Source organism: Felis catus, chromosome D1, assembly GCF_018350175.1.
Source record: "Felis catus isolate Fca126 chromosome D1, F.catus_Fca126_mat1.0, whole genome shotgun sequence".
NCBI lineage: Eukaryota > Metazoa > Chordata > Mammalia > Carnivora > Felidae > Felis > Felis catus.
The window spans coordinates 112,976,587-113,001,834 of record NC_058377.1 but is presented as its reverse complement, the minus strand read 5'-3'; the positions used below and the strand labels follow the sequence as shown (position 1 = coordinate 113,001,834).

Genomic DNA, 25,248 nt, shown 5'->3' with positions numbered 1-25,248 from the left:
CCGGGACGCCGCCGCCTCAGGGCATGCTGGGAGTTGTAGTTTTTACAGCGCCGCGGACGTCATCCTTGGGCATCCCCGGAGCTACCCGTTCCGTGTCCGGGCCCATGACGAGGCCCGGGGCCAGCCTGGGCGCGGGGCTTGGTGGAGGTGTGTGTGGGGTTGGGGTTGGGGTGTCAGGGAGGAATGCTGCAGTCCCGCCTCGGGAGACAGGCATCAAAGATCTCACGCATGCCTGTTTAAGTTGGCATTGTACCCAGTGGTGTGGGGACAGGCCCTTGCCCACCCCCCCACCCCTATCCCGTCTCCCCGAGACAGGAATGTGCTGGCCTGGATGGAGGACTAGTTCGAAGGAAGCTTAGAAGACGGGATTCCGGATGGGTGGGAAGTGCCTTCCAGGTAGAGGGTACTGTCCTGCAAAAGAACCCAGCAGAAAGCACAGCCCCTGATAACTTGAGCCTTAGCACAGAAGGTGCTGGAGCAGCCCTGGCAAGAGGCGGGGCTCCAGGCACAGGCCATCGCTTGGACCTTTTTGAAGCATCTTGTAAGCAAGGTCAAGAAGGGCACTGACCCCTGAAGGGTTTAGACAGGACAAGGCATGACTGTATTTGTGCTTGAGGACTATCATTCAATTGCCAGGTGCTAGTGGAATGAACCCCGGAGAGCCAGAGGAAAGCAAGGCCTGAGACCTTTCAACAGTCTGTAGGAGAGTGAATGGTGGCCTGGATTGGTAGGGTGAGTAGACAAGCCTGGGAGAGCCACAGGAAGCAGCAGACACTGGGGTGTGGCGGGGAGGGTCAACGAGAGAGTCGGTGGCATCCCGCCTCTGAGAGGACACCTCAGCTCCTGAACTGGGTGGCTGTAGCAGCATTTAATGAGGAACTGGAAGTCGAAGGGCTTGGTGCTGGAAGTGTGCAGGCTAATCTGGCGAGGTTTGGGGCGAGTGAGGAGGGCAGGGTGGAGAGCCCATTCTGAGGGCACTGACATTCCCAGAGGCCCTCCCTCTGGCAAATCACATCCTTGGGGTCCGTTCCTTCCCCTGTGCATGCCTTCCCCTGCTAAAGATATCACACCCAAGATTGTGTACCCACCAGAAATAAAAGGAAATGCTACTTAAGACAGAAATTTTATTGGGTAAAAATAAAGAACAAATTCTTGATATCAGTACCTTCACAAAATTTTTTTTTTCAGGTTTATTTTTGAGAAAGAGAGAGAGCATGAATGGGTGAGGGGCAGAGAAAGAGGGAGACAGAATCTGAAGCAGAATTCAGGCTCTGAGTCGTCTTTTTTTTTTTTTTTTTTTTTACGAAATAGAGTTTTTTATGAACTAGAATTAAAAAGTTTTTTACGAAATAGAGTTAAAAAAAATACGTAACCTCCTTTCAACCTGCCCAATCTAAGCACGGATTAGCTTAGAAACATGGAGTCATTCGCTCTCTCTGAAAATAAACAAACGTTAAAAAAAAAAATTCTTTAACATTTATATTTGAGAGACACAGCATGAGCAGGGGAGGGGCAGAGAGAGGGGGAGTGACAGAAATCAGAAGCGGGCTCCAGGCTCTGAGCTGTCAGCACAGAGCCCGACGTGGGGCTCGAACCCACGAACCGCGAGATTGTGACCTGAGCCGGCCGAAGTTGGATGCTCAACCGACTGAGCCGCCCAGGTACCCCTTAAAAATTTTTTTAAAAAGCAGGCCGGGGTCTAGGCCTCCAGCTGAAGCCCTGAGATGGTCTCATGCAGCTGCCGGGTACAGGTTCCTGGTCACTGAGCTGTTCACACTCACAGAGCACTCAGTCACAATGGCACCCCGTTCTAGGTCCTGGGGACATCGCAGTGACTTGGACCCGGTGCAGGCCATGGCAGAAAAATAGTCAAACCCTCCTGGCTTCAGCGCCCAGAAGAGGGCTGAGGAATGTGAATCAACCCGACACAGTAAGTGGATCCTTCTGCCAAGAGTCCACAACTTGCTGGAATCCCCAGTCCCCGCAGGACGTCCCCACCGGCGGTCTCTGAAGCTCCCGGTCCCTTGCAGGGAAACACTCTCGACTGGCACGTAAAACTGACCTCCCTGATGGAAATGTTCTGTAGAAATCAGTTCAGAGAACGCACACAACTTCACCTGGGACTCAAACAATTCCTAATAGGATAGACCTGGGCAAGAAGATCACATCCAGTCCGTTTGAAGTCCTGCTTGAAGGCATAATCCAATGCCAAAACTTCACTTTAGTCGGAGGTCCCCACATGCCTGCCTAAAATACCTTCGGCAACTAAGTTGTTTATAATGTTTTGCAGATACATTTGAAGCCCCAGTTTATGGAGGGCAGCCAGGAGTTTAAAAACAGAAGCGTCCTTTCCCAGCTTCTTTCTCCACGTCAAGAGCATCTTATGACGCTGCTCCGTTAAATTGCCTGGATTCTCGCATTCGCAAGAGTCAATGTCCGTCTCATCCAGACCGATTAACCTCATGAACATCTTCCAGTCGTTTCCCGCGCTGCTCTTTACAAACTCATAATGGATGCTAGTGGTAGCTGCAAGAAACAAAACCAAAAAGGAAGACGGTTACATTTCTGGGATGACCACGTGGCACCTGCTGTCGCTGGGCCCCAGGAGTAAGGTCACGGGTGGCCCCACCGTCCCATTGCCCCGGGGCCGGGCCCCCTGGCCAGCACACCACACCTAGGACATGGGAGGTCTTGTACGACCTCAGGGGTCTCCCGGAAGTGATCAGGCCCAGGGGCTGGGAGACGGAGGCTGGGCCACCTCTGCCACAGCTCTTGCCCCGTAGACGCCCTGCCTGCAGATCGTTTCTCGAGCCCTTGAGCCCGAGCCCGGGAGGAGCCGAGGGTGGGGGCAAGCAGGAAGCTGTCGGAGAACGCAGTCTGCTGTAGTTCACCTGCCTTCTCTCCCTTGACCCCCAGAGAAAGGCTGTAAGACGGTCGGGACAGGAAGGCCTTCTGGTGTCAGCTGGGGACCATGGTTAGGATCGGAGGCCTGGGGCGACTTTTGTAGCCCGAGTTTCAGACTGTCATGTTTTTAAACCCGTGTGATGGGGCAATCTTGCAGAACTGTTAGTGGAGGGGATACAAAAGCACCCGACGTGCAGCATGTCTCCTAGACGGGGGGGGGGGGGGGCTACCCATCTAGGAGCGTAGAAAGCATTCCTGCTGCCCGTTCGTGTTTCTTAAACACACGAATGGGTCATAAGATCAAAGCGTGATGAACCTCGCAAAACTCATGTTTGGCAAATGCTGTTTCCCCTAACGCCATTAGTGGCTGTGAAAAAGCACGGGTCGAGCTGACACAAGGTCCCACAGCTTCATGCAGGCAGGGGTTCCCGGAAACAAGGCGAAGCCCGGTCACTCACCGTAAGTGAGCAATTCAGATTACGTACCTTCTCTGGAGTTATCCTTGACAAAATATTCCTTTTTGTATCGCTGCGAAGAGAAAGAAATAAAATTGACCCAGGGCAAGAAACCCATGTCTGAAACGGAAGCACGACGTGGTGGGAGGGAGCAGAAGGGTGGGGGCCGGTGTGGCTCTGCGGACGTGAGGTGGCCTTGAGGGAGCTCCCGACGGGGGCAGAGAGCTCACAGCCCACTGGTGTCTCCCGGCCCGTGGTCCCGGGACACGCCATGCCCCAGGCCGAGGGACAGCACAGTGTTGCCGCTATGGCACGGAGACCCCTGCTCGGGCGGGCAGGTGGCAGTTGAACTATGTCACCAGGGGGTGACCTGTCCCGGCCCAGATAATACTAACAGGGGGGGACACTCGTAAATGCAGTTTCCTAGTCGCGGACGATGCCAGCGTGTGCGAGCACCGCACAGGTGTCCACCCGAGAGGGACCCCCCGGGCCTCCCGCCGAGACGGACGAGGGTCCTCACTTCTGTACCTGACTCCCCTCGGAACTCTTGGAGAATCTGGAGTCATAGACCGTGTCCCTGAAATGACGCCTAACGGCACTCGACCCAGGAACCCAGGCTCCAAAGCAGAGTTCCTGACCTCCCTGCACCCCCACCACAGCCGCCCAGGGTCCCATGATCTCCTCCCTGGGACCTTGTCCCACAGCTCCTTGAGGATTCAGAAACAGACCCTGGTCATGCCCCAAGTGCTGGCTCTGGCCTCCCCCCTCTTCCTGAACAGTCCCCCTCCACTAGTGCCACTCGGCAGGTATCTGCCCAGCTTGTCAAACCCTATTCGGGTGTCACCAACTCCAGACGGGCCCCCACATCCCTGCAACAGAGGATGGGGACTGCTGCTGTCCTCCGAGGGGGAGCACACCCGGACGAGGCCCGCCCCTCTCTCCCATGGTCCCGCGACCCGGACGGCACGGCTGGCACACGGGCGGTGCTCGGCCGAGGTCCACCGCACGGAACGAGACACACACATGCTCGGGAGGCCCTGGTGTGCGACACCAACGGGCCAGGCCTCCTCCTTCCTGCCACACCCCAAGCGCGGTACCCAGACAAGGACACTCTCGGAGCCTCGGCACCCACCTCCGTGTCACAGTCCCTTCGGACAGCAGGTCGGGTTGGGGATTGTTAGGGGTTGACCTGTGCCCCCCCCCTGCCCCCCCGAAAACACTGAGGCCCAAACCTGTAAACACTGACTGTGTTTGGGACCAGGATCGTTGCCCGCAGTAAGCTTACGACAGGGTTATTGGGATGGGCCCTATTCCAAGGTGCCCCCTGTCCTCAGGAAAAGGGGCAAGTTGGACGCGGACTCGTACACAGGGAGACGCGGCCCTGAGAGTGCAGGTGGAGGTCGGGGCGATGCCAGTACAAGCCAAGGAGCCCCGAAGGCAGCCAGACACCAGCGGCAGCTGGGGGAGGCCTGGACCAGACCATCCCTCGCAGCCTCAGCAGGAAGCAGCCCCGCGACGGCCTGTTCTTGGACTGAGACGGCAGGATGTGCTGTTTAAGCCGCCCCAGGGCACTCCTACAAGACGGCTGCGAAAGCTCGCACGTTAGCACTTAACACGGAGCTCCGCGCACACGAATGCCCGCTACGCACGGGCTGCGTCATCATCGGGACCCACGCAGACACTTCACTCACCTCCTCTAGACTCTTGAGCGAAGGGGACGCCTGGGTCCCGTCCTGGGGCTCCGGAGCGGCAGGAGCAGAGGCTTCTAACGTCTGCTCCTGGACCACCGGGCTTCCTCCGACCACCAAGGCCTGCAGCTCAGGGCTTTCCTCGGGCTCCCCTGAGGGCCCCGGGTGGGGCCTGGCCTTGGGCATCAAGGCCAGGCTCTCCTCCTCCGCAGGCTGGGTTTCTGTGCCGGGGGCCGGCCTGTCCCGCTCAGGCACCTCGGGTCGCACCGTCTCAAGCTGCGAATTGCTTCTCAGTGGCTGAAGGACAAAGTCGTTTCTCTCGGTCACAGGAGCCTGCTGCACAGGTGCTTCCCAAGCCACTACCCGGGGCGGGGGTGGGGGGATGTCAACTGCCTGACGATTACGCGGGAAATGTGCAGTTTTAGAAAACACCGCATGGGGTGAGCTCCCTGTTCTGCCGCCAGCTGCTTGGGCGGGGTCCCGAGACCCCCAACCCAAGCCTGTGGTGGGTGGAAAGCGGCCCCCACCCCAAAATATAGGTGTATGTCATTTTATTGCACTTTGCAGGTATGATTTTTTTTTTTGAGAGAGCATGTGTAGGTGGAGGAGGGAGAGGGAGGGAGGGAGGGAGAGAGAGAGAGGGAGAGAGAGAGGGAGAGAGAGAGAGAGGGAGAGAGAGAGGGAGAGAGAGAGGGAGAGAGAGAGAGAGGGAGAGAGAGAGGGAGAGAGAGAGAGAGGGAGAGAGAGAGAGAGGGAGAGAGAGAGAGAATGAATGAATGAATCTCAGGCAGGCTCCACGCTGTCAGCACAGAGCCGATGTGGGGCTCCATCTCATGAACCGTGAGATCGTGACCTGAGCCGAATTCCAGAGTGGGATGCTTAACTGACTGGGCCCCCCGGGCTCCCTGCCAAGTACGATTCTCTACAGATGAAGGTTCGTGGCGACGCTGCCTTGAGCACATCTGTGGGCGCCATTTTCCCGACCCCACCGGCTGACTTGGTGTCTCTGGGCCACATTCTGGTAATTCTCGCCGTATTTCAACCTGTGTCGTCATTACTGTATCTGGTGACCTGCGATCCGTGAGGACAGCTCACCCGGAGCTCAGAGGGTGGTCGGCACTCACGATAAAATGTTTAAGTGAGGCGTGCACGGTTTGCGTAGATGAGGCCATCACGCACTGGAGAGACTGCAGTACGGGACACGCAGAACTTTCCTACGTGCCGAAGCCTGGCTTTTCCGTGCCACTTGCTACACGGCAGCGGTCTGGAACCGAACCCGCGGCGTCTCCGAGATGCACCTGTGTGCCTACGCTCTAACCCCTGGTGCCCTCGAATGGGACCTGACTGCAGGGGGGGTAGACACTGGATTAGCGTGAGCCGTAACCCGGGGCGGAGTGTCCCCAAGAGGAGACCGGCTCTGAGACGCACAGACGGGTGGGGAGCAAGCAGAGAAAGACGGATGCCTCTAAGCGCCCAGCAACCAGGGTTCCCGGCCGCCGCCCTCCCCCCAAAGATGCAGGGAGGGGCCCCCACCCCCCGAGGGCGTTGGAAAGAGCCAGCCCCGCGGCCGCAGACACGGAAGTAACGAACTCCGTGATGCGTCGTGACCTGCTTCGGCAGCCCCGGGACCCACACGCAGAACCCCTCTGCCCCTCCGTGCCTGCCTCGTTTTCCACTCTGGTCCCAACCAGCACATTCCGGGGCTCTGTCCGCTCAGGCGCACGCGGACGCCCCCACACAAGATGCAGCAGACGCAGCAGCCGAGGAAGGGGCTGCCGCCTGCCCGCCCCACGCCCCCGCCCCCGCCCCAGGGCATCTTCTGGGACTCTACGGCCACCAAGGCCAGCAGCTACCATCAGGCAACCCCCAGGGCAGTACTCACAAAGCCGCCTGGGCCATCCGACCTTCCTGCAAAAAGAAGAGAAATGACCACAGTTGGTATCAGCGGGGACAATGACTTCCGTGAGGCAAAGAAGTGCCTTGAACTGGCAAGAAAGCACACTTACCCTTCAACAATCTGACGATCGGCTGGTAGGAGACCCGCACACCTGGGGAGGACACAGGAGGTGAGCGCCACCTGGGGGGCTTTGCCAGCACCCGGGAGCCCCCGCCCACCCACCCCAGGAGCCCCCTGCTGACACAGCACCCGCCTCGCCCTGCTTCTTGGCTGACAGCACCCCAGACACGGCATCCCCAGCCGGTGGACCTGAGACCCTGGCCTTAAGACCCGTGTGCCAGGGAGCAGGCGGCAGGGGCCCCGTGCCAGAGCCCGGAGCTCAGGAGCGCAAGTGAGAAGATGAGCACAGCCCTGCTTCCAATGGACAAGTCCCCGGGGCGCCTGGGGGGCTCCGTCCGTGAAGCGTCCGACTTGGGCTCAGTCATGGTCTCCCAGTTCAGGAGTTCGAGCCCCGCGTAGGGCTCTGTGCGGACAGCTCGGAGCCTGGAGCCCGCTTCGGATTCTGTGTCTCCCTCTCTCTCTGCCCCTCCCCCACTCATGCTGTGTCTCTCGCAAAAACAAACACTAAAAACAAAAAATTTTTTTTTTAAATAAGTGAAAAAGTCCCCATCAGGGACCTCTTAACCCCAAGTGTCCACTTCTGAGCTCCTGCTGAGCTGGCTTCTCCAGGACTGACTGACACTAACCTACCTTTCTTTTTATACCAACAAATACCGACAATGACGGCGACAGCAAGAATGACGCTAACGGTCACCCACGGCACGAGGAACTCAGACCCACGTTTGTTTTCTGGAAGGAGACAAAACAGAGGGTGGTGTAGGAGGGTCAGGCACACCCTCCTCATTCAAGTCACGTGCTACAGAAAGTCCCCGAGCCCTCTCCCACGGATCACCATCTCGAACGTCCCCAGTGGGAGACAGGAGAGGCTCGCGCTTCCTGTGTCACGGATGAGAACCCCAGGCTCAGGGGACGTGGGGCCCCACGCAGGGGGCTGGAAGCAGCAGGAGGCGTACAGGGCCAGGAGAGCGGCTAGGGGTTCTGGTACCCAGGCCGGGGCTCCGGTGTGAGCGGTCACAGCCGGCAGCAGGAGGCAGGGGACGGCCAGTCCTGACTGGAGCAAGGCCCACCCATGGTGGCCCGAGGGACAGGGCAGGTCCACCCTGGGGAGACATCTGGTATGACCACTTGGGTGTCCCGGTGTCACCCTGGTGAGATCACAGCACCGACAGCACTCATGGACACAAAGACACGGCGGGGGGCGGGGGGGGGGGGGGCAGGGCACACCCATCTGAGCCCTGGACCCTCAGCCACCCGGACGTCATTGGCGTCAGCAGCCGGTGCTGGGAAGGATAGACAGTGGGGCCAACTTCCGCATGGTGCTGCTGTTTGACTCCGAGATGTTCCTTATTCTCAGATGAGGCCCTTCCCAATTTTTCCCAGTGTTAAAATATCCTTTCAAAGTGCACGTTACGTGAATCAAAATTTTCTGTGGAAATCAACAAGCCGATTCCACAGTGTGAACTGACACACCAAAGACCGTGCGGAGGAAGGACTGGGGGCCCTGGGCCTCTGCCGGCAAGGCCTGCAGGTGGGTGTGGCCCCAAACCCAACAGGAGCAACTGCCTTCACCACCCAGGGACCCCGAGAGCAGGTGGGAGGGGCTGTCTTTTCCAAACATGGTCCTGGGTCATTCGTGGGTGCGTGTGGGAAAACACATCGAAGCCTGGCCCCCTCGCCCCACACACAGCGTGCGCAACACCGATCCCAGGCTCATCATAGGACACAATCAGAACGGGAAAAGCATACGGCTTCTGGCGGGTCCCGTGAGGACCTCGAGGTGAGCAGAGATCTCTCACACGGGGCACAATAAAGGGACCTCGTTCAACTCAGAGCCTGTCCCTCGGGAGACCCCTCAGCATGAATAAAAAGGAACCCTACCCTAACTTTGTAATTACCAACATTTATAAACACAGTCGAGCCTTGAACATGGGTCTCAACCGCGAGGGTCCGCTTACGTGTGGGTCGTTTCTATAAACGGCAGGGCGCCGTAAACGTATTTTCCCTTCATTTACTTAACGCCCTTTTCTCCCCTCCAGTTTACTTTATTAAAAACACAGCACACGGTATAGACAAAACACACAAAACAGGGGTCAATCGACCCTTCACGTCACTGCTAAGGCTCCCAGTCAACAGTACACTATTCGTAGTTAGGCTGTTGGGGGGGATCAAAAGTTCTATGCGGATCTGACCGCGTGGGGCAGCGGCGCCCCTCACCCCACGCTGTTCGGGGGTCAGCTACGATTATCAAAAGTAAGAAACAAACCTGCCTGCGACTCAGTATGAAGCAGGCATGTCTCGCACAGGCCCTTAACACAAGAGAGCATAAGGCGGGGGGAAGGCACAGCTTGTCACCAAGGATGCCGTTTACTCAAGACGGAGGTCTGTGAACGGTGGCCCGCGGGAACCCAGCCCGCGACAAGTACACTTTTAACGGCACCCAGCCGAGCCCATCTGTTTACTTACCGTCTCTGGCTTTTGCTTCAGGGGCAGGGAGGGTTGAGGAGTGACAAGAGAGACCGCAGGGCCTGCAAAACCTACGCTTTGTACCTTTATGGGAAAGGTCTGCTGACCCGGATTCAAGAGATGACCTCAGGGGGCACCTGGGGGTCTCAGTCGATTAAGCGGCCGACTTCGGCTCGGGTCATGATCTCACGGTTCGTGGGTTCGAGCCCCACGTCGGTTCTGTGCTGACAGCTCGGAGCCTGGAGCCTGCTTCGCATTCTGTGTCTCCCTCTCTCTCTCTGACCCTCTCCCGCTCACGCTCTGTGTCTCTATCTCAAATATTCAACATTAAAAAAAAGAGAGAGAGATGAGCTCACTCCTTACCTGGACGGCCTCGGTCAGTTTCTGTGGCACAAACCGTGTTGCTGGTAGCATTGCAAGGGGACAGGACAACGCCAGGACACCTGAAGGGTGAAGACACCCGGAGCGTTACTTCTCCCTGCCCGGGCGCGGCACGCAACGTCCTTCCCACCACCCACAGCTCCCACGCCGGCTGCCAGCCTTCGGGCAAACACTGCCTGGCATCCCCCGGGCTCTCTGGCCCGAACTGGCTCATGGAGAATAAAAGCGTCCTACGCGCTCTGTGCCACACCGGGGAAGAGCCTCCCTCTCTGTTCCTGGACAGAGCTGTGTGTGGCTAGGAGGTCCGGCCCTACTGCAGCTGGAGCCCCATGCCCGTCGAGAGAGAAGTCAGGCCAAAGAGGAAGCACGTGGAGAAGGGGACAAGCAAGCAAGCCCCGAGAAGCCAGAGCCTAGATCACACCAGACCTGAAAGCGGTCCTTACTTTGGACTCGCCAGGCGCAGGAACCTGAGTCGTACCAGTTCACAATGTGCCTCAGAAACTGGAGCGGTTTTAAGTGGCTTTGCCGCCGTACAGGTCTCCCCACAAGGCCCTCCCCAAACCCGCGCCCACCCAGAACCCCAGAAGTCGACCTTATTTGGACACAGGGTCTTTGCAGACAGCAGCACCTCCCGGTGAGGCCGTGCCAGACTACGGTGGGCCTAAATCAAGGACTGGTGTCCTTGGAGGAGGGAACCCGGGCGGGACAGAGAGAGGCCGTGTGCAGACAGCAAGACACACACGAAGAGGTGACCTCGCAGAGACAGAAGCAGACGGAAGGTAAGCGAAGGAGCATCACGGGGCGCCCACAGCGTCAGAGGCTGGAAGAGGCGAGGCAGGGTCCTCCCCTAGAGCCTGCGGAGGGAGCACGGCCCTGCTCACACCTGGATTTCAGGCGCCTGGTGTCCAGAGCTGGGAGAGAACACGCTTCTGTTGGTTTTCTCGAAGCTGCCCAGCTGTGGCGCTTTGTTACCGCAGCCACAGGACCCCCACGGGGACAGCGGCCGTCCCGCACTGCCGCAGGGCGCGGTCCTACCGTTCTGCCTGGACTGCTCTTCCCCCAGAACCCTCTATGGCTCCCTACCCTCCTCGCCGGGCCTCTGCTTGAGAGCCTGGTCCCCTCCCACGCCCTCTACCCTCCCCCCCCCCCACCCCTCACGGAGTCCTCACTGCCTGTGTGTTTGGACTGTCTCCACCACCACTGGGAGCCTGGGGTCTGTACTACTGGGAGGACAGGAGGGGCCCACGCCTGTGCCCCCAGGACCTTTTACACCGCAGGCAGTTTTCCACGCAGTCCACAGAGTTGCAGTAGAAGCTCCCCTTTTTGCACTGACACTGCCGGTCGCTGGTGGGGGAGCACTTGGCCACCACCTCCTGATCTCCTGGTGGGAGAGGGTCGCGGGTCAGCAGGGGCGGACGGGAAAGTCCCTGCCCACACCGGGCCACGCCCAGAACCTTGGTCAAGGACCCGAACCGTCCTCACCCTCCCGTCTACGCAGGGGCGGAGAGGAGCTAACAGCCGGCCCTCACCCCTGCAGCCTGGGCCGAGGGGCCGGGGCCAGCTCCTCAGAGAGAGCCCGTAGCGCCCTTCACCTCGTCCACCCCACAAAAGCACACCGCCACCACGTGTCCCACACGAGCAAAACCTCGGGGAGAGAACGGCATAGACAGAGGGCCCCCTCCGCCGGCCAGCGAGAACCACAGCGGCCATGCTGACGACCACCCTTCCAGAGCCTTCCGCCGCGCCGGATGTCAAAGAACCGTACTCGAGATACAGATGAAGATAAAATACGACCACACTCGCAGCTCGACGCCACGATCAGACCCACACCCGGGTCCGGTCCCTCCACGGCATCACTCCGCTCTCACGCTTCCAAAACCCAGACGGGTTTGGCAAGACGCGACGCAGGCGGGATCCCGCCGCGCACGGGCCGGGCCGGCTTCCGCGGCTTCCTCCCACGCACACCCGCTTCTCGGTCAGCGGACGCTCGGGTTGCTTCTGGCTTTACGCCACTGCGAACCCCTCCCCACGTCCCAGCACACACGGGCAAGAGCCTGTCCAGGTCTGGATCGGGACGCGGGGCGGGTGGGCAGCCCCAACTGTGTGCGGACCCTGCTTCTCCCGTGGGGACGGAGCGCTCGCTGTTCTCAGTCCCCGCGAATGCCGGGCATCCACAGCGACGCTCCATCCGTCCCTCCACGCCGGCGCTCCTCACCACGGTTACCGGTGCTCCGTGCCCCATCTCCTTCACCACGTCTGTCTGCCTGTCTATCTGTCTCCACTCGAAGCGTTTTTCCAAACCGTACGACTGATGTGCTCCAGGTGTGAATTACGCGTGGGCTGTGTCACGAACAGGTTCTGCCCCTTCGCGGCTTAACTTTCGTGCCTCGCGACAGAACGGGAGCTGGGTCGTTCAACTGCTGCCACATGTACCCACCTCGACGTTATGGTGTAGGGTTTTCAGAAATCCCGTAAAATGTTCTGTCGCTGCCTGGAAGTCCTAAACACTCGTCACGTCTTCCTCTCAAACCAGTACTTTCACCTGTGGACTGTGACGCGGGAGGAACCACTCCTGGGGGCAGTGGAAGCTTCCCGTCCTGCATCAAAGGACAGCACGCGGTCCAGGCCAGCGTCATTTGCGATTCCGCCCTTCCTCCCGTGGACGGGTCGGTCGCGGTGCCACAGGCCACTTTCCACATCCGTGGGGCCGTCTTCCCCTTTGTGCAAATCACGCTGTCTCCGTCGCCTCGAAATATGACCATGCGGGAGAGCCCGCTGCGCTCTGCCCTCTTCCGGAGGGTTTCGGCAATTGTCCGCTCATCGAGTTCCATGAAAACCCTTGTGAGGGTTTCTTTTGTTTTGTTTAAATAAAAACCGTATATTTAAAATATACAGCACGCGTGAGGAGTTGCTACGTGCTGTTGGGAGTTTCACTGCGAACACACCAAATCTGAGAACCGTTTCACAGAGAACCGACGTGTCTTTAAAACGTGGAGTCCTCCCACAGTCTTGTATTTCTCTGTATGTTTAGATTTTCCAAACTGTTGTTTGTTCACGTAAACGTTTTATACGTCCTTTGCTAGATTTATCTCAAAGGATCTTATTTTCTTTGTCTTTGCTGATGCAAATGGTTATCTTTTAAAAAAATTACGTCTTTTAAAATAACCCGCTGCTGATATGTTGAAATTCAGACAAAGTTTTGTAGATAGGTCTCGTATACAGCACCTCTAAAATCCTGCTGCCCAGTGGATGGAGATTCCTTAACCACACACACACACACACACACACACCCTGTCCTGATAAAAATACGTGTTCACCTGTAGTAACTCCCTCGGGGCGAGGCCCACGGGCCGAGCTGAAAGGCCAAGACCCCGCTGTGCCCACTTACCCTTCCGGCACTGGATGCACCTCTGGCAAGTAGGCTCGCCATTAGGGAAGGCGAGGAAGGTGCCCGATTCACAGACGCGGCACTCGCCAGCGGTATGGTTCACTCTGCACGGTCTGAAGACGTACTGGCCTGTGTGAAAGGGAGGTCGTGGAGGTGAGGAGGGGGTTCGCAGCAGACCCAAACCAGCCCCCGAGGCCTCCCCTCGAGGAGGACCAGCCCTCACCAACCACACCTCCTCGGAGTGTTCTGAATGGACACTTGGCCACCTGCGTCCGAGAAGCCGGGGACCTGGCGCCCCTCGGCTTTCGCTGGCGACTCCCGGCCCACGTGAGCGGAGGGCTTCGACCACACACGCTGGAGGTGGCCCGAGAGCCTGACAATGCCCGTGTGCCTGCCCCTAGCGCCCCGGGGACCCCGGGCTGATTTACAGGGAGCACTGGCGGTCTAGAGACCGAGGGCTCTGACCAGTCCCAGAGGAGCCCCCCCTGGTCTAGCGCTTGCCTCGTGCAAAGGCCGTAGTGGTGTCAAATCACACCTCCCTGGGAGGAGGAGGCCTCAGCCCTCACTGTGCCACCAGGCTGAGTTCACCAGGTTTCCAGCTGGGCCAGCCGTGTCCCACCTGTTCCCAGATGAGCCGCGCGCGTGTGTGGGGACATGTGCACGCAGCTATGGACGCACAGGTGTGTGTGGGATGTACAGGTGTGAACGGCCCAGGTGTGGATGTTTGGTCCCTGAAACAGGAGCCCTGCAACGGCCGAAGGTCCCAGAGCAAAGGAGGCACAAGGTGGGGGGGGGGGGGGGGTTACAGATGGAGACGGTGGACGCGTGTGGAGGCCCCCGCAAAGACACCGTGAACGACAATGCGTGCACATCGGTCTGTGTGGGCGGGGCGCAGGCGCGGGTGGGGTTAGCGGGCTGACCGGGTTCCCCACAAAGGAGGCCCGGGTGCCGTGGCGGTGACTGGGCAAGAGGTGAGGTGGGCCGGGGCGAGGACACAGCAGGCCCTCGGAGCCTGAGGCCCGCCGTCTGCTTTATGGGGCTAATTGAGAGCATCCTCACGAGGGTGACCAAGGCTCCACGGACGCGTCGTGCGTGAGGACGGTGCTGGCCCAGCCCTGTTAGGACTTCCCTTCCTCAGGTGTCCACAGTCACCCCGACAGGAGCGTCCAGCCTGGGGACGCACCCCCACCTCTGCCTCCAGCAGCCCCGGCCCCACCCACCAAAACAAGCCCACAACCGGGTTCACGAGTCCCCGGGGCGTGGATGGGGTGGGGGGCGGGTGGGCGGCTGCCCAGGAGAGGTCCGCCCACGCCAGCCAGCGGGGATCCCCCCCACCCCGGGCAGCCCCACAAGGCCCCGGAAGGTTCTCTGGGACTCACCAGCGGGGCAGAGCCGGCAGCAGAGGTTGCTGTCCTCCGGCTGGTACTCGGTCACGTCACACGGGGCCACGCCGAGCGCCAGGTCCACCTTCAATCAGAAAGGGGAGACAGGCGTCATCAAGAGGGGCCATCTGTAGATGGGGCCCACGCATCCTCTGCCCAGACACACGCGTGCAGAGAAGCACACGGCCACCTCCTGGGGGTGGGCTTCGCTGGGGCGCACGAGCTGGGACCTTCCCTCGGATCTGTGAATTCTGTATTTGCACACTTGCCTCTCGGTGACGTTCCCCATAACCCCCAAGCTGCCACTCACAGCACGTCCTCAGACACGCACACTCCCGTGCCGGACCGTGCTGATGTCACCCCACTGTCCCTCGGTGGGTCAGTCTGCCGTCTCCCTTCCCCGTCTGCGTCCCACCGGCTGTGCTGTGTCCTTCCACAGGCAGAACTCTTAAAAACCCCACCTCGCCAGGCTTTGCCCTTCTGACCCAACCCGATCGCTCGGAGAGGACGTTAGCCTGTGTGCACGTGTCAGACCAGCACCGCATTCGCGTTCGCTTTCTGCATCTCTGCCGTGTGTTTAAGAACCCACCTTTGCGCCCATTTGTTCGCCGCCTGTCTTCCCCGGCTTTCGCTTCCCCGATTCCCCGTCTCCACACCCCTTCTTTCCTTCCCCGCGCCGGGAAACGGATTAGATTCTACTTCTTGTATTTACAAGGAGTAACAGAATACCACTTAGCCAGGCGTCAGGAAGAAAGCTCATCGTGCACACACCACGGTGCCCACGATCTCGGCCAACAGCCGGTCAAGGCAGGCTTGCGACCGTGAACAGAAGCGTGTGGGAAAGCACGGTATCCACACAGTTGCACAGCCGCGCAGCTCCAGAAGAGAAAATGCTAACTTGACCCACACGGTCACCGAAGTCAGCATCGCCATGAGGGGACACGTTGATGTCACGACTGGAAGAGACACCCCAGTCACTTCTGTGCCGTTTCTGCCCAAAATGCCAAGCTGGAATCCGTTCACGACAAGCCGCCCACACTGACCCAACCCGACCCGAGAAATGTTCTGCGGGACGAGGGGTCAGCACTCCTCTGCGGCGTTAAGGTCACAGAAGACACAAAGGACGGAGGAGTCTGCTCCGGCACATCCACGGGACGGCAGACACAGGCAAGGGCACTGCCTCGGCCCTCTCCCCCACTGTGATCGGGGCGCACACGTCACCCCCCGGGGGGCCTGGGCGGCAAGCGCAGAAGCCAGTGCTATTTTATTTCCTTTCCGTTCTTTTCTGAGCCTTTCGTTTTTGTTTTTAATGGGCTAACACACGCACCACCCCTAAGAGTGACCGTTTGTTAAGTGTCCGGGACGCCCGTTCACATTGTCGTACAACCATGCGGACTACTCTTCTAACCCCTAAAGTCCCAAGTTATTTCAAAAGGAAACCTGAAAAATTAAAAACTTTTTTAAAAAGAAAGGAAAAAAAAAAAAAAACTCACGACAAGAGCAAAGCATCTTTCCTTTCTGCAACACCCTGGTCACGAACATAATGGAGGCTGTTTCCTCTCTGGCTGGGGCTCCCAGCTCTTCCGGCACCGGGTCCCTCCCCTTCCCCATGGCAAACAACACTAAAGGAAGTTGTGTCCCCCCCCCCCCACCACCACACCCCCATCAAGGCCCCCTGCCTCCGCTGCCATCTGCCCACCACCTGGCACTCAGGATGCTCTGCCCCGGAGCATACCGGACGGAGAGGGGGTGGTTTCAGCTGGACCGGTGGTGGCGCTCTTGGGGCCCCCGGTACATGCCGTGACCTCGGGGGCCGGGACACGGGCGGGAAAAACGTAGGCTTCCTCTCCCCACCCCCCCCCCCCACCATTCAGCCATGAAGGTAAACACTGCGTGATGCAATATTTTAAGACATGAAATCAGCGAAGAGCTTCCCAGCTTTTGTGAATCAAGTTTTTACCGGAACCCGGGTTGGAACCCTAGGATGTGAAGCACGTGGGCAGGCTCAGGCCAAGTGCAGGGTCCCATTCTTTGTTTTCATCTCAGGATGTTTTTGCATAGATTTTCACTCTTCAAAAAAAAAAAAAATCACATCAAAACATTCTTCACCCCGTTTCCTAAGGTGTGTCGGTGCCTTCATAAATTGGACACCAGACCCAAGTGCCTGACTCAACTCCTCCGGCACCTGCCTCGCAGATGACGACAGTTCCCGATCCTCCCTCTCCACGGCCCACACCCCCATGGCGCTCCCTCCAGCCAGGGGTCCCCCTCCCGGCTCCGGCAGCCCTCCCTCTCTGCCCTCCCTCAGGCTCCAAGGCCCCTCCGGCCCCTTCACTTCTGTGCCAGGAAATCCCTAAAGAATTTCCTGCTAGTCACGCAAAGCCACGTGGGAACCACGACCGACCGGCGTTCGCGAACCCCCAAGGCACCGAGTGGACGAACCCCGAAAAGCCTGCAGGCAGCTAAGGATTTAAGTTAACGAGAACATAACACCCATCTGACGTGAGTCTCTTCTTCCCTCGGACCCCAGCCTCACAGAACGGAAGGTTCTAGGAGGGGCTGCGGAAGACTCCGGAACCACCCCGGCCCCAGCCTGCGGCCTGCTGTGAAAAGGCACCGGAAGGGGCTTGAGGACCCTGAGTCCAGTGGCTGTGACGCAGCCACGTGGAAGAGGAGAGAGGCCTTTCCGCTGCACCCCTGAAGGCAGGCTGGCGAGCTCATTCCAGAAGGTGCACGTGCAAAAGTGGACAGTGTACAGGACAAGAAGGCGGTGGAGGAAAGTACCCTGAGAGAACACTAACCAACACGTGGTGATGCAAGGCCAAGTTCGCTGGAATAAAAGGCCCTCTCCTTTTGCACGGGGAAGGAAGCCATCGACGAAATGAGCGGCAATCTATTGAACGGGGGACATTCTTGCACACGATGCGTCCGATAAGGGGGTGATCCGAAAGACAGAACAGCTACAACTCCGTAACAAAAAGACAAACGCAAATGGGGGGGCAGACTCGAGGAGACATTCCTCCAACGGAGACACACAGAGGGCCAGCACACGCATGAAACGATGCTCAACGTCACTCCTCGTCCGGGAAAAACATCCTGGCACACGTCAGAATGGCTACGATCAAAATGACAAGAAGTAACAAATGTCGGTGAGGATGCGGAGACAAGGGAGGCCTTGCGCGCTGTTGGCGGGAACACAGATTAGGGCAGCTACCCTGCATAACAGTACGGAGGGTCCTCAAAAACGAAAAGGACAACTACCGTATACAATCCAGAGATCGTTTTGGGGGACGCACCTGAACAGAATGTTGGAAAGACACGTGCACCCCCACGTTCACCGAAGCCTGATTCACAACAGCCGAGAGGTGGAAACTAAGTGTCCATCAACAGGTGGATGAAGATGTGGTGTGTACACGTGGGGAGACAGACAGACAGACAGACACACACGCACACACGCACACACACAGTGGAATATTACTGATCCGTGAAAAGGAAGGAAATCCTGCCATTTACAACAACGTGGATGGACCCAGAGTGTATTATGCTAAGGGAAGTCAGTCAGACAAATTCCTTCAGATTTCGCTCAGATGTGGAAATCTAAGAAATAAACGAACGCCATGCAAACAGACTCATCCATACAGGGAACTGGTGGCCGCCAGAGGGGAGGGGGATGGGCAAAATTGGTGAAAGGAATCAGGAGACACAAACGTCCAGTTGTAAGTCACAGGGATGAAAAGCCCAGCCTAGGACGGAAGGTGCAGCACGGGGACCAGACACGGTCATGACCGTCGCGCAACACGTATAAATGCGTTAAGTGCTGACCCGCTGCGTTACGCCTGAAACTAACATAATGCCGTAGCTCAGCTACTATCGTGGAAAGAAAAATTCACAATTAAAAAAAGAAAGAAAAAAGAAAAGGCTCTCTGGATAAAGCTTTTCAGCCGTTAAACGTGGTCTGAAGGCATCGCCATACAGACTTTATTCCTGGCACAAACGGCCCCAAGTGAAGACGCTGCTGGCACGACAGAGAGACAACGCAGGCCAGTGGGCCCCCGCGGTCCTCGTTCTGAATGCTCCCAACAAAGCCTGGGCACTGCTTACTACACCTGGCAAGTGCAGAAGCAGAGGCTGCCCCAGGGCGGAGGGCCTTCAGAGGTCTTAGGCATGAATGCCCACAGGGCAGAAAACACCAGACTGCCCTCGGGAATTTCACCAACGCCTCAAGCTGGCACACTGGCCATTATTTAATAAGAGTACTGAAAAGCCATCCTTTCTGGGGCAGAAACACAGCGACGCTGTAGCCAAACTGGCTTCAGGGAAGGCACTAGGTGCGGAGAGCCTGAGGCCTGCCTCCCTGGCCCCCCCCCCCCCCCCCCCCCCGCGAACAGCTCGACGGGAGCGGAGCCGCCGAGCCAAACTTTGAGAACGCTGGGGGGGCGAGGACCCCTAGCGGCCACACGTCGGAACCGCGCACCCCGAGGGGCCGCTAACCTCGGCAGAAAAATCAGAGTCTCTGCCGCCTGCGGTTTGCAAACCTAACCGTTTCTTGTAACGCTTGAAACGGGCTGTGCACCAAACCATTCCTGTGCGAATGCTAGGCCGCAGAAAATACGGCCAAGGCGATGCACCGAATTAAAGGCCGGAATCACTGAAGAAAATTCGAGAATTCCCCCCCCTTGCCCCCCGCCGCCGTTTCCACATCCGTGCGCGCTCCTCCAGCTGCTCGCCGATCGCCCGGCACATCCGACGGCGGCCCCAAACCTGCAGTGTCCCTCTCCAACGCCTGGCTGCCACCGGGGTGCGGCACCGCGGGCCACAGCTAAGCACGCCCGCCGCGGCCCGCGCCAGAACCCAGCCGCCGGGAATTCCCGGATTCCGCCACCTTCCGAAGGAGGACACGCCGGTCTTCCCGCACCTCTCCCCGCGCCGCGCCGCCCCACCCCCCGCCGGTCTGCGCGCCTCCCCCCCGCCCCCCCCCCCCCCCCCGGTCTGCGCGCCTCCCCCCCCGGCCTGCACTCGCCTCCCCCCCCGCCCCGCCCCCCCCCCCCCCCCCCGGCCTGCGCGCTACTCCTCGCCTGCCTCCCCACCCCCCTCCATCTGAGCGCTCGCCTCCGCGTCCGCTCCCGAGGATGCCCATGCCCGGGCATGCCCGCGCCTCCGCACTCTTCCCCGACCCTTCCCCGTGCCTCCCCATCCGCGCCGGGGCACGCCCGCGCCTCCGGACCCCTCCCGACCTTTCTCCGCGCCGGGGGCAAGTCAACCGCCCCCGACGCCTCCCCCGGCTTCTCCCCGACCCCTCCGCCACCGGCTTCTCCCCGCCGCCGGGCCTACTCACCCAGGCCGCGAGCAGCAGCAGGAGGGCGCACAGCCACGGGACGCTCCATCCCGCCGCCATCCCGGCCGCTCCACGCTCAGGAACTGAACGGAGCCCGTGGTCCGAAGCCGACTAGAGGCGGTCGGACGACGGAAGGGCGGGCGGACGGACGTCACCTGACGGGAAGCCCCGTCCCGCCCCGCCCTCAGGCGTCACGTAGCCGCTTTCCCAGGGGCGAAGGTGGGGGCAGGCTCGGCCGCCTGGCCCTGCGCCCGGACTACCCCGCCCGGTGGCGAGGTGGGCAGTGCCTCGGATTCCTTTTCCTTATAAAGAAGTCGTCCCTACCGTAGAGAGTGACCAGGGGGCCCCAGGGAGGGACCCAGCCAGCCTTCGCGGGGCCGCCCCACGCGGGCAGGTTCAAACGGTGGAAATCCATTCTCTCCCATCCCGGAAGCCGGAGTCCAAGATCAAGACGCCCAGGGCGGTTTCCCTCCGAGCCTGTGGCGGAGGCCCTGTTCCAGGCCCTCTCCCAGCCGCCAGTGGGTGCGGCAGACCTGGGCGTTCCTCGGCTGCTAGAGGCATCACCCCGGCTGCCTTGGTCCTTCTCCCGCTGTGCATGCCTGTGTCCAAGTTTCCCTCTTATGTGTTATGTTTCATTACGTTTTCGTTCTGGTATAGTTAACTTGCAGGGTTATATTAGCTGCAGGGTTATATTAGCTTGCAGGTTATATTATATTCGGTAGAGTGGTTGGCCAGTTCTCCACGCCACCCAGTGCTCATCACTATCCCCTTCGCCTCGTTCGTCCGTGCCCCCACCCACCTTCCCTGGGGAGACCACGTGTTTGTTCTCCAGATAAGAGATTTTGTCTCTCTTTTTCCCTGTTTGTTTCTTTTGTTTCTCAAATGCCACAAGTGAGTGAGACCTTATGGTACGTGTCCTTCCCTGATGGACTTACTTCACTGAGCATTTTCCCTCCGGATCCATCCACACTGTTGCAAATGGCGAGATTTCATTGCTTTCAAATTTCCCCTTTTTATAAGTGTAAGTAAGGGTTAAGAGCTCTTATAGACCCCAGAGCTCGGGTCAAGTAGAAAGGATAAATCAGACCCTAAAAAAGAACCTTAACCAAATTGTCCCTTGAGACGGGCAAAAATTGGGTCGATGTCCTGCCTTCTGCCCTTTTGCGAGCGCGTTGTACTCCATTTGTCAAGGGATTTTCCCCTTATGAAATTTTATTTGGCAGACCTCCACCTATCCTGCCGAGGCTAGGAGGCGACGTAACGGAACAGTTGGAACAGGACCGCTTGCTGGCCTCACTCGTGGCCCTGCAACATGTACAAAAGGAAATAACCAGGGCCTTCGCTCATCCTCCTGTTCTTCCCCACCCCTTTCAACCAGGAGACTTGGTCTGGGTCAAGAGGCACGAGCCTAAAACCCTGGAGCCGCGCTGGAAAGGACCGCACGCACACCGTGATCCTGACTACGTCCACGGCCGTGAAGGTGGACGGTGTCCAAACCTGCATTCATCACTCCCAGGTTAAGAAAAACTGTGTGAAGGCGGGAACACCCCAGACTGATAGGGAAGCAGAGAACAAACAGCAGTGGAAGGTCCCAAGGCACCCAGAGGATCCTTTAATGCTAAGACTGATGCGGGCATAATAATAATAATGATTGTCTGGGTTTGTATAATGGTAAGCGTGGGGGACTGTATGGAATTACCTCCCCTGTCTTTTTGGCCATGCCAATGGGAACTCAGGGACACTGTCACGGGGAAGGTGATAGCATCCAATACCTCTTCCACTGTGCCTTGTTTTTTGTTTGATTTATGCGACTTGGTGGGGGGACTCATGGGGGACTTTAGTTACTAATTATAAACAGCCAACGGGCTTCGCTGCTCCGGTCCCCGAAAACCCCTGTATGGTTACCTATGGATGTGGACACAGGGATCGAGAACAAAAATTGGCCGACATACCAGGGTTGACCTGCAAATGGAAAGGTCAGATGGGAAGGAAAAGGCCAGCGATAATTGGTATCAGAGTTTATTCTCTTGGTCCCTCTGGCTCACGTCACTGCTCACCCCTATAGCTGGGCCACTGCTATTGTTACTTCTCAGGTTAACTGTCGGCCTGCGCATTATCAATTGGTTAGTATGTCGAGAGGCGGGTTGGTGAAATAAAAATTATGATGATGAGGTCCAACTATGTCCCCTTAGTTCCTAGTGATGAATCAAGGGATTGATTCACTGACAAGAAAAGGGGGAAATGTAAGGGTTAAATTGTAGTGTGGGGCTAACATGTAGCTTGAAAAATAACAGCTTTGTTCTGACACTTAGGGTCAAGAGATAACAGCCTTGCTTTATTCTTGTAAATTACGCTCTCTACTCCTGTAAATCAGGCTTCACCAACGAAGGAAACAAACGCTCAAAGAAAAGAGCGTCAGAGTCAGGGTCAAGGAGATCCACTGGTTGCAACTTAGGGGCAGAAAGTCTAAAATAATCACCTCATCCGGCAACTGTTTCTAACTCATCTGGGAACTCTTTCTCCGTTCTGTTCCCAGGTGATGATAAAACGATGTGATCGGCCTTAAAAACTCTGTACCCCGGCTGTTCGAGGCCGCACTCTGATCAAGAGTGGTGGTCCCGATCGGTCTGCCTTGCCTCTCGTTGCAATAAACTTTGTTGTGACTGTCACTGGTGCCCGTAGCATTCTGTTTCAGGAGTCGTGTGGCTGCAACAATAACGATACCAGGCACGTTGGATCAGGGCCCACCCTTGTCCACTACGATCTCCTCTTAGCTCCTGACAACTGCAAATAGGATAATTCCGTCTTATTTCCAAATAGGGCCCCCAGTCCGAGGCACTCGGGTTAGACCTCCACCCAACACGGGTGTGGAAATGGGACGAAACTCATCTCATAACATGAGGTTAGGAGGTTGTGCAAAGTCATCTAAGGACACTTCTGGGGGCGCCTGGGTGGCTCGGTCAGTGAAGCGTCCAACTTCGGCTCAGGTCAGGGTCTCGCGGTTTGTGAGTTCCGGCCCCGCGTCGGGCTCCGTGCTGACAGCTCGGAGCCTGGAGCTAATTCCGATTCTCCTTCTCTCTCTGCCCCTCCCTGCTTGTTGTCTCTCTCTCTCTCTCTCTCTTTCAAAAATAAATAAAACAAAGACACCTCTGGAGGCAGCTCCCATGGCACAGGGGGCAGCCAGGTAAGAAGGAATGAGTCCCGAAGGAGCATTTTGCTTGAGTCCCGAAGTCGAACACATCTTCCTAACTGCCCGCCAAGGGCCATTCCGAGCTCCCCGACACTGCTGGCCACGACCCTGAGTGATGCCACGTGAGCCTTGGACGCAACCAGCGCTTCACGTGACCGTCCGACACAGACATCGTGTAGTTGCTGGGGAATCGGGAGGCGAAGCAGGCGGACAGAGAAAGGGACTCGGGAGGAAGACGAAGTCTTGGCTCCGGTATGGCTGGGGCTGAGGGTCAACCCCCTGCTGCTTCCAAGTCACAGATTCGTCCCCCGGGCAGGAGGTAGTATTTCCAGCCTGGTGGGTCTCTCTCGGATGGTGCTGCTTTCCCAAGGATCACGAGGGTCCTGGTAGGGCCTGTCCCGGCAATGCTGCTTCTCATTCCGCTCGCGAGGCCGAAAACTCGAAAGCGGGACCTTGAGGAAATATTTGCACACCGTGCTCACCGCAGCGTTATTCACGAAGTAGTAATGGAAGTAATCGGAGAGTCCGTCGAGGGATGTATGGATGACCTGGAGTCCATCCACACTGTGGTGTGTGACTCAACCTTAATAAGGAAGGGAATTCTGCCACCTGCTACCATGTGGCTGAAGTTCGAGGGCATGATGCTGAGTGAGGCAGCCGGTCACCAAAGGGACAGATGTTGTATGATTCCGGCTCTGTGAGGGCCCAGAGGAAGCCAGTCCATAAAGACAGAAAGTAGGACGTGGGGCGCCAGGGGCTGTGACAGGACGGGGGGCAGTGTTTCATGGGACAGAGTTTCAGGTTGGGAAGGCGGAAAGTTCCGGAAGGGGGGGGGGGATGGGCGTACAACGATAGGCACATATTTAACACTGCAGCATTGTGCATCTCGTGCTGGTCAAGATGGGAGATTTTGTTACGTGCATTTTAGCACAAGACAAGTCACTAAAAAAAGAAAACCCAAACAGACGGGCGGCAGTATAGGACCCAGCCCTACCTGTTCACCACGCAGACCGAACGAGCAGGAGGACCAAAAGGCAGACTTTCACCCGAGCACCAGCTTCAGGAAGTGGGATGCGGCTCGACGAGCTACAGTCTTGATGCACCTGCTCAAGGCTCACCCAGGGCTCACTCAGACTGAGAACAGAGACTTCCGCGAGATTCAGTCCTTCAACATGCGTTGGCATTTTTCTGTCATAATAAACCAGGTTTCTTCCTCGAATACATACTCGGTTCTGAGCCGAAGCCTCAGGTCACAGGAGACTCATACAGAGACATCACTAAGCCACACTTTGGGGTCTGAGTCAGCTCCCCACTTCTGGGTCTGCCACGTGGGTCTCTGTCTCCTCTCCCCTCCTTTAAAGGACCATCAAATGTGCTACTCCCTGTTTAAAAGGCCAAATAGGAGCCAGAATGAGTGGGCAAGAGAAAACAAAAGAAAAAAGGCCATCCAAACGGTACATGAAGAAGTGAAGTCTATTCACAGGACATCCTCTTAACCGCAGAAAATCCTGGAGATTCCTCTAAATGAGAAACAACCCTCTAGAAGTAATAAACAAATTCGGGACCGAAGCCGGATTGCATGGACTGTCCTGTCTCACACCATAGTGATTTGTGGCGCTCGGTATAGTGGGACCATCACGCCCAGGAGTGAAGCCGCTAGTGCGGCCTGCTTTTGGGGGTGCTCCTCCATGAGGCAGGGATGGTTGGGGAACGTAGGGACCTAGGTGAACCGGGTGGGGACTTCCCAGGATGCCCAGGCAGGTGGCGGGGGTGGGGGGGGCCCTCTTCCAGAAGGGCCCACAGGCACTTGAATAAATCAGACCCAACTTGAAGGCATGAAAGGCATTGCTCACCCTGAGGAAATCCCTCCCGGCTCCTGGCTCCTAAGAACCCTAAGAGGAGTCAGAGTCAGTCAGGCTGGAAAGTTCCAGAGACCCCTGGGGAAAGTGGGCTTGCTTCCTCCGAAAGAAGGCTAATGTCCAGGTAAGCTCCAGCAAAGTGGGAGGGAGGAGAGCGGCACACCTTTCCCCGGCTTTTTTTTTTTT

At 57.9% G+C, this 25,248-nt stretch overlaps 1 protein-coding gene and 2 long non-coding RNA genes across 7 annotated transcripts; 2 read left to right on the top strand and 1 right to left on the bottom strand.

Moving 5' to 3' along the window:
• Positions 1-13: 13 nt before the first annotated feature.
• LOC109492384 lies at positions 14-2,472 on the top strand. Its single transcript, XR_002146231.3, has 3 exons — positions 14-147; positions 637-732; positions 1,815-2,472. It is a non-coding gene; the product is annotated as an uncharacterized LOC109492384 (long non-coding RNA).
• LOC105261012 (tumor necrosis factor receptor superfamily member 1A-like) lies at positions 1,566-20,149 on the bottom strand. 4 transcript variants are annotated; one of them, XM_045039705.1, is made up of 13 exons: positions 20,014-20,148; positions 17,480-17,793; positions 16,639-16,748; positions 14,676-14,763; positions 13,297-13,425; positions 11,078-11,289; positions 9,891-9,970; positions 7,695-7,793; positions 7,054-7,095; positions 6,930-6,955; positions 5,051-5,440; positions 3,390-3,432; positions 1,566-2,526 (listed from the first exon to the last, which is right to left on the bottom strand). In XM_045039705.1, the coding sequence occupies exons 5-13, from the start codon at positions 13,336-13,338 to the stop codon at positions 2,222-2,224; spliced, it is 1,239 nt and encodes a 412-aa protein (XP_044895640.1). In that variant the 5' UTR covers positions 13,339-13,425; positions 14,676-14,763; positions 16,639-16,748; positions 17,480-17,793; positions 20,014-20,148; the 3' UTR covers positions 1,566-2,221. The 4 variants fall into 4 exon arrangements, with proteins under 4 accessions (XP_044895640.1, XP_044895641.1, XP_044895639.1 ...); XM_045039706.1 differs by lacking the exon at positions 17,480-17,793 and having other exon boundaries at positions 20,014-20,142; XM_045039704.1 differs by lacking the exons at positions 16,639-16,748; positions 17,480-17,793 and having other exon boundaries at positions 11,172-11,289; positions 20,014-20,149.
• Positions 20,150-20,162: 13 nt separating this feature from the next.
• On the top strand, positions 20,163-22,682 carry LOC109492245. 2 transcript variants are annotated; one of them, XR_002735970.2, is made up of 2 exons: positions 20,163-20,289; positions 21,237-22,682. It is a non-coding gene; the product is annotated as an uncharacterized LOC109492245 (long non-coding RNA). The 2 variants fall into 2 exon arrangements; XR_006586748.1 differs by lacking the exon at positions 20,163-20,289 and adding an exon at positions 20,297-21,034.
• The last annotated feature ends 2,566 nt before the right edge of the window (positions 22,683-25,248 follow it).

What these genes read in the sequence shown, in the direction of transcription:
- LOC105261012 (XM_045039704.1), bottom strand. Translation starts at nt 20,073, where the DNA reads ATGGCGGCGGGATGGAGCGTCCCGTGGCTGTGCGCCCTCCTGCTGCTG. An exon ending in AACTGCCTGCGGTGTAAAAG is followed by an intron (nt 9,971 to 11,171) that starts GTCCTGGGGGCA and finishes TTCACCCTTCAG; the next exon opens with GTGTCCTGGCGTTGTCCTGT. An exon ending in TTGTTGGTATAAAAAGAAAG is followed by an intron (nt 7,096 to 7,694) that starts GTAGGTTAGTGT and finishes TGTCCTCCCCAG; the next exon opens with GTGTGCGGGTCTCCTACCAG.